Source organism: Coenobita brevimanus, chromosome 94 (assembly GCF_032717465.1).
Source record: "Coenobita brevimanus isolate Jiangsu-jjx chromosome 94, ASM3271746v2, whole genome shotgun sequence".
In the NCBI taxonomy this organism is placed as follows: Eukaryota; Metazoa; Arthropoda; class Malacostraca; order Decapoda; family Coenobitidae; genus Coenobita; species Coenobita brevimanus.
The window spans coordinates 22,350,570-22,358,880 of NC_137047.1; the positions used below are offsets into that span (position 1 = coordinate 22,350,570).

At 42.5% G+C, this 8,311-nt stretch overlaps 1 protein-coding gene across 1 annotated transcript in view; it reads right to left on the minus strand.

The window, feature by feature from the left end:
• Positions 1 to 6,979, minus strand: part of bc10 (BLCAP apoptosis inducing factor bc10) — a 63,128-nt gene extending 56,149 nt beyond the window's left edge. Inside the window, exon 1 of the mRNA XM_080282723.1 lies at positions 6,751 to 6,979. Within this exon, the coding sequence (XP_080138849.1) occupies positions 6,751 to 6,973 (223 nt within the window). The 5' untranslated portion in view covers positions 6,974 to 6,979. The remainder of the gene's footprint in view (positions 1 to 6,750) is intronic.
• Positions 6,980 to 8,311: the final 1,332 nt, after the last annotated feature.

The following is an 8,311-nucleotide window of genomic DNA, read 5'->3' on the forward strand; positions in this document are numbered from 1 at the left end:
CATTATTTCCCATTATATCATTCACAGGACTAGTGCCTAGTCTCCCATTCATGTCACCCATTACAAACAATTCAAAACTCCTGAACATTTCTCTTACTACTTCATCCACCTCATCCCAAAACCTGTCTTCCTCTGTCTCACTCCTGTCATCACACAGTGCATATGCTACAGTCACTGCCACTTTCACCTTCTCAAACTTGAAATGACATACATACACCTCGAGCTGAGATTCCACTCTGCCACACTTCATTCACCAAGAAAGCAACTCCTTCCCTGCATCTTCCTCACCCATTCATGTCTGATCTTACACATTTTACACCCCCCCATTCCTCCACTTCACACCCTTTCATCTTTGTTTCACACAAAGCCATCACAGTATATCTCGCACTTTTGAACACATTCACTACTTCCACCCTCTTGCTCTCCTCATTCACATCTCTCACATTCCACATGGCCATGCAAATCTGCCCATTTGGTTGGGGTCCTGGGCAGGTATTAGGCCCTCCAAGGCTCTCCAAATAAGTCTGCCTTGATTTAGTGATTTTAGATGGGGAAATCTGGGGGACACTTAACCTGGCCAAACACCTCAGGTATATGGTTACCACCTGGCACAGTAAATGGTTTCCTGGGTACAGGAAACCATTTACTTGTCACTCAGTGTAGATACCATAAGGCAACACTACATTATCACTCCACTGCCCCCAGCAAAGCTACCAAGGGCATAGGTCTACAGAACAATATGCTGTTGGTACATGCTATGTTTTCAGACATTAAGTTTTGCTATCCATCCTTCAACACAATGACATGGTAGCTTAGTTTATTTGTGCTACCTCCAGATAATCTTAGTCAGATTATGAGAGCCCCCTATTAGTAAAAAGATTTAATGAAGGCTGTATCTAACCACTTCAGTTCACCAAGTCTCCTAAGCTGAGTACAATCATCTCAAGATATCAAGAATAAGATAAAAAGTATGACATCAGATTCAAGGGGGCAAGTCCATATTAAAGGTAAGAAAATTTGCTTACTAAAGTTCCACTGTTACCCATAAAGCATATTTACTACCCTTCTAATTTATATACCCAGTTTTAAGAAAGACTTATGACTTTTTGGAGCACATCTCTGACAACAAAGACTGACAGTAAAATATTCTTAGGCCTCTTTACTATGTCCTAAGGTTTTTACTGTCACGATCAACAGTTATATATACATACTGGTATGTATCGTACCTGCCAGCTTGTACATGCCTGAAAGTACTTGCTAAGAATAAAAAGTGCAGCTGGACATTAACACCTTCAGTCTGTTTCAGCTGAGGTGGAAGGGTTTGATATAGTTTTTGGTCATCCTTTCACAGCAACATGTTCTTCTAAAGATGAATTTCAATCATCTGCTAACAGCTAGATTAAAATAAAATAGGAGTTACTATGTCAAAGGGGTTGACAAGCAACCCCAGTCTGTCTGGCCAACCAGACCTATCAACCACAGAAAACCACCCCTGCAGGGCTGTCCCGTGCAGTGAATTGATGTTCTCTTGCAGGAAACAGTACCCTGCCACAGTGAGACACAGGGAAGACTGTTCCTGGATGTAAGCTGCATTTGTGTCTTTCACCCAGTTAACTGGAGAACCACTGTAGGCTCCACATAATGCCACTGATTGACTATATATTTATCATAAATGTTGTAATGATTTCCTGGGTTACATGAAACCATTAGGCTTAACACTTAATGTAGAACCACCTGAAGTGGAAAGTGTAATAAAAACTGAAAAGCAAGGATGGGAGAAAAAGGAAGAGAGGACAGCAGACACAAAAAAAGAATGATAAAGATGAAGGAAAAAGTAGACAGTACTATATCAAGTGGATGATGGTCACCACCACCTACCACCAACCTGAAGGGGTACTATGGTACAATAATTTTTGCATTAAATATAGTTATCAGTAGTTATTCAAAACTATGATGATGACAAAGATGAAAAATCATTGGACATTTTTACTCAGGTTTATGATGATTTCTAAATCAAGATGAATGGCGCTCAGTTTATATAGTACCTGTATCTTAGGTTAAATATTTCCTATAGCTACCTGCACCTGAACAAGTTTGGGTGGCTGAAAAGAGGGTAGCTAACTAGAAACTGGATAAAAATGTGAAAAAATGAACCATATGATGACAAACCTAATGTGTTAAAACAATTCTGTCTGTACACTGAAATAATACAGGTTGACTACATATTCTATCTATCTATTGCCAGATGCCATAATCCTGTAAGGGGTGGCCATTTGACTTTGAGTTAGTTGTTTTACGGGGAGGGGCTCTAACCCTCCACCAACCCACTTGTTGAAACGAAGGGAGCACGTAAGGGTTGGTTATATGGTTACCACCCAGGGTTGTAAATGGTTTCCTGGTTTACAGGAAACCATTTGGCTTGTCACTCAATGTAAAGCCACCTGTAAAGGAAAGAAAATAAGAAGTGACAGGAAAGATGGGAGAAATAGGAAGAGAGGAGGGCAGGCACAGAAAAAGAATGATAAAGGCTAAGGAAGAAGCAGGCAGCACTACATCAAGTGAGTGGATGATGGTTGCCATCACCTACCACATATTTCCTATCTATTGCCAGATGCCTCAATTGCCTCCATGTTGTCCTGTTCAATGCCACTTCATTGCCTTGCTCCCAGCTCACACCCCCCTCTCTTATACACCACTCCATCCCTCTATCTCATCCTCAGCCTCTCCCTCCTCCACCTCACTTGCATAATCTCCTCATTAGTCTCTCGCTTTCCATCCTCTCCACAGGGCCAAACCACTTCAATGTACTTCTAACGCTTTCTATTACATCCACATCCACACCACACTGCTCCTTCACTTCCTCATTTGTCAGTCTCTCCATGTGACTCCACAAGCTCCTCTCAAATAAGTCATTTCCCCTGCTCTCAATCTGAATATTTAATTTAAAAATAATAATAATAATGATGATGATGATGATGATGATGATGATGATGATAATAATAATAATAATAATAATAACAACATACAGTACAGCTCTGATAAAGTTAACTGACATGTGTTGTTTTCTTCCACCAGGCTAAACTGGCTGACCAGTAGTCAAAATGATGTCACAATGAGAAAGTTTTCCAAGTGCCTTGAATCATACAACACAATCTGATCATCTGGATATTTGTAGACATCCAATGGGAGCAAATACTAAAGTCTCACAGACAATACAGTCTCACCAAAAAGTACCGCGCTGGTAAGGCACGATCTATCTATCTCTATCTATTGCCAGACGCCTCAATCCCGTTTGGGGTGGCCACAAACAAATCGCCTCCAAGTCGCCCTGTCCCCCGCCATTTCACTGCCCTGCTCCCAACTCACACCCCCCTCTCTCATATACCTCTCCACCCTATCCCTCCATCTCATCCTCGGCCTCCCCCTCCCTCTTCCCCCCTCCACCTCACTCACATACACTCTCTTCGTCAGTCTTTCACCCTCCATCCTCTCCACATGGCCAAACCACCTCAGTGTGTTCCTCATAACACTTCCTATCACATCCACATCAACACCACAACACTCCTTTATATCCTCATTCGTCAGCCTGTCTCTCCATGTGACTCCACAGGCTCCTCTTAAATAACTCATTTCCACTGCTCTCACTCTTGACTTGTGTCCTTCCAACAATGTCCAAGCTTCACTTCCGTATGTTAGAGTTGGTATCACAATACTGTCATGCAGTAACTTTTTCACTTCCATGCTCACTTCCCTGTTTCTTATCACTGCTTTCAAAGAACCAGCAACCTTTCTTCCCTGCTGTACCCTTTCAAGCACTTCACCCTCCAAACCTCCATCCTTACTCATCACACTACCCAAGTACTTAAACACACTCACATTTTCCAATTCCTCACCATCCAACCTCGCTGCACATTCACTGACTTCACCTCTCTCAAAGACCATCTTTACTCTTCCCTACATTCACCTTTAGATTCCGTTTCTTACACACTTTCTCAAACTCATCCACCAAGCCTTGCAGCTCCCCTTCGTCTTCACTCAACAACATAGTATCATCTGCAAACAATAGTACAGGGAGTTTCCAAACACTATCCTCTCTCACCAGGGCCACTCCAACATCCACTACCCTACCTTGTACCTCTTTTATTACCCCATCCATGTACAGATTGAACAACCATGAAGACATGACACATCCCTGTTTCAAACCAACTTTCAAAGAGAAAAATTCACTTAGCTCACCATCCACACGCACTGCAGCCTTAGCACCATCGTACATACTCTTCACAGCATTCAACAACTTCCCATCTCCTCCATATATTCTTAACACTTTCCACAATCCTTGTCTATCCACCCTGTCATATGGTTTCTCCAAATCCATGAAAGCTGCATACAACTTCTTTCCCTTCTCTAGAAACTTTTCCACTAAAGATCTACAAATGAATATCTGATCTACACAACCTCTTTCCTTCCTAAAGCCTCCCTGTTCTTCTCCAACTGATTTCTCTGTTCTTTCTCTAACGCTGTCTATAAGTATCCTACCATACACTTTTCCTATTATACTAAGAAGACAAATGCCCCTATGATTACCACACACTTCTTTTTCCCCTTTTCCTTTGTACAGGGGAATAATTATACCTGACTTCCAATCCTCCGGGACTCTACCTTCCTCCCAGGCCAATCTGCACATCTTCCACATCCATTCTATTACTATCTCTCCCCCATGCTTCAGCATTTCACCACACATTCCATCAATTCCTGGGGCATTCCCCGATTTAACTTTCTTCATTGTTTCCACAACTTCTATCCTACTGATTTCTTCCTGTCTTCTCACCTCCCTCCTTCTCTCAGCCATTCCCCAGCCACTTATACTCGCATTACTTCCATCCTCTACATTCAACAATTCCTTAAAGTGTTCTCTCCATCTGCTCACTTTTTCTCCCTTCTCCACTAGTAATCTACCATTTTTATCTTTCACTCCCCTGCTAACTTCACTTCCACCCTGTCTTACTCTTTTCACCTCTCTCCAGAACATTTTCTTACAGTCCCTCCACTTTACACTCAAATTCCTTCCAAATTCCTCATCCACTCTCTTCTTACTCTCTCTTACTAATCTTTTCACCTCTCTCTTTCTTTCTAGATATAACTCTCTCTTCCGCCTCTCAACTTCTTCCACGCCCCTATTTCTCATCCATTCATTGTATGCTTTCTTCTTTTGTGCCACAGCCTGTTTCACCTCTTCAGTCCACCATGCTGTTCCTTGCACCCCCCTCTGTCTTCTTTTCCTTCCACACACCACATCACATGCTGCATATATTTCTTCTGTAAATATCTTACACACACCTTCGACGTCTCCCATCTGCTCCAATTCATATTTGCCCAATCGTTCCTCCACTTCTCTCTTATACTCTGCCTTTTTCTCATCCTCTTGTAACCTTTCCACTCTCCTTGCGACTACTCCTTCCTCTCGTTTTTCCCTTCTTCTATTCCTCCATCTTACTTGCATTCTAATTCTGACCATCACCAAGTAGTGGTCAGAAAGTCCACTCCCCCAACCTCTATAAGCTCTTGCATCCATTACACATCTTCGCATCCTTTCATCCACACACACATAATCAATCATTGCCTTCCTTTCATTCAGTTCACCACCCACCCTTCTCATCACTCGCCATGTATACCTGTGGATCATTTTATGCCTGAAGAGGGTATTGGCACAAATGTCCACTAACACACTCCCATTCTCACCTATCTCAGCAGGCACACCCCACTCACCAACTATTCCATCCACCTTCACATTCCCAACTTTACCATTCATATCACCAATCAAAAACACTCTCTCATTCCTTCCAAACTTTTCCATGCACACTTCCACATTTGTCCAGAACTCTCCTCTCACTCTTCTAGCACGATCTTGCGCTGGTGCATACACACACACAATCGCCCACATTTGTATTCCAACTTTCAGCTTTACCCACACAATCCTTGACCCAACTGATCCATACTGTCTTATGCTCCTCTTCCATCTTTTACTCACAACTATACATACTCCTTCCTTTGCCCTCTCATTCCCATCTACTCCTGCACATGTACCCCATCCATACTCCCATTCTCTCACACTTTCTCCTCTCCATTTTGTTTCAGTTATTCCACATACATCCACTTTTGCACCCTCAAGCACCTGAACAATCTCTCTCTCTTTCACCTCATCATTCACTCCCCTTACATTCCAAGTTCCAATTACCATGTCCTTTGTCCGGTCCTTGGTCATCATCGTTTGGTCAGTCCTTGTCCGAGGCTTATTGTTCGTTTTTTTTAGTTAGTTGTTTTCCGAAATGACCATTATAGCTTAAGAATTCTCGTTAAGATTTATTTGTAACTACTTTGCTATACATATAATAACAATACGGACTAGAAAATGTCATTAACAAGCCATATATTGCATCCTTGAGAAAGCAAGTTTATCAGCATGGGGAAAAAATCGTTGTTCAGTTCCCAGTAGCCCTCGTCCCTGTCTCAAATTGCTTTGCGTCAAGTGTGCACCGATACTTTTTGGTGTGAGTGTACATAAACATGGCATTCTTTGTACCTGCTTATGTTATTTTACCCTACCATCATTGGTCCCAGGAAAATTAATACACTATCGGTATAGGAAATTGGAAAAATGATTTTATGGTCATCCTGTCTAGTACCGTCTGTGTAGATTTAGTTGTTATATTTTCCCTATACACTGAGTTATGGGAATAATCTCCAACTTACCTTGACAATCAATAGTTGGCCAAAGTAGGCAGTTACCAATGCCTGAATAACAGAGGACTGTAACTGCAGCCAGGAAGACAAGGGAGCATATAGTACAAGGCTTACGCTCCAGGAAGAACCCCGTGAGATAGAGAACCATGAACACCACATGATTATGAAGCAAACCGGCTGGGACAGGTTTGGGGATGAGTAGAACTGGTATCAGCCACTGTAGGCAGTACATGTTTGCTGTAACTGGAAGAAACACAATGCATCTGTAGCTGCTTAATGGTATCACAGTATGCCTGTCAATGCTTGTGCAATTTTTTGGCCAGTTATGGTATGTATAATGATTAACAAACTTAACCCCTTAAACGCGGCTGTGTACAGTCGTTCCCCCCCCGAGTGGCAGGGTTGTATCTCGGTCTGAGTACCTGTAGGAAAATATTCGCCAAAAATCAGAGATTAACCCTAGAACATTATACTTGGTATGGCACATAGTACTTACATTCAGCTTTCTCCAGAGACAGGTGTTGAGCCTTCGTGGACTACCCAAGGACTTGTGGAGACTTGCAAAGTTGGGTAACCAAATCTTCACTTTCAAACCTCCAGCAACCCGGTTTCCCCTCTTCCACAGCCTCATTCTGTCACAGTAAACTTTATACTACAACGTAAAGGTAGTTAGGAATCCGTATTTGTACAATAAGCACTGAAAATAAGGCTAAAATCAACGGAACGTACGGCCGACATGCACTGTGGCGGCGGTCTTCCCATCACTCAACAAACATTTCCATTTTCACAGCTAAAAACATGTATACTACATTATTTTCAATCATATTACTTCCCAAAAGATCACCACGGCGCGCTTTTTATTCTGCCTTACGTCTGCCACTTTATTCTCGTTCCTGTCGGCCGCTTGCACTGACTGGGAAGAGCTAGAACTCGCCAATAATGTCACTTTGAAAGCCTGCAGTAAACTGACGCTAAACAGGGGCAAACCGTGAGAAAAAAAGCTAGTGTTACAACTGGGGAAACAAGCGTTTCCTAGTAGCATAAACTGCTTGTGAGAGGAGAGTGCAGATTTACAGTTCTGAGCGCTCAGAGCGCTGCCATGTATCACAGCCAGGCTGGCTGGGCCGTGGGGGGGGGGGACGGGGGAAAACGCGATATTTGGCAACAACTGAGGTCAGTAGTACAAAGGTAAAGTATGCTAGTTGTAGCTAGAGGGTGGTGGTACTGATAGACAATACCAGCTGGAGCCTGCTTGCCCGCGGTTATTCAAAATTTACTAGAATCGCAAACGCGATGACCCGCCGTCATGTCCTTTTGGCCGAGCATCGCAAACGCGACGATCCGCGTTTAAGGGGTTAAATGAATCTTGATTGAATGGAATAGCAAACACACTAACAGAAAGCATACTGTACAACAATATATCACAGACAATGTATCACTAACCAGAAACCTAACCAATTTTTTGTGCACCATTAAATTTTTTATGAATAATGGTTAGGTTGGGAATGTGTCTGCTTCAAACTAGTGGGTATTTTTAAAATTTTATCCTTGAAATATGTACAGACCTCTT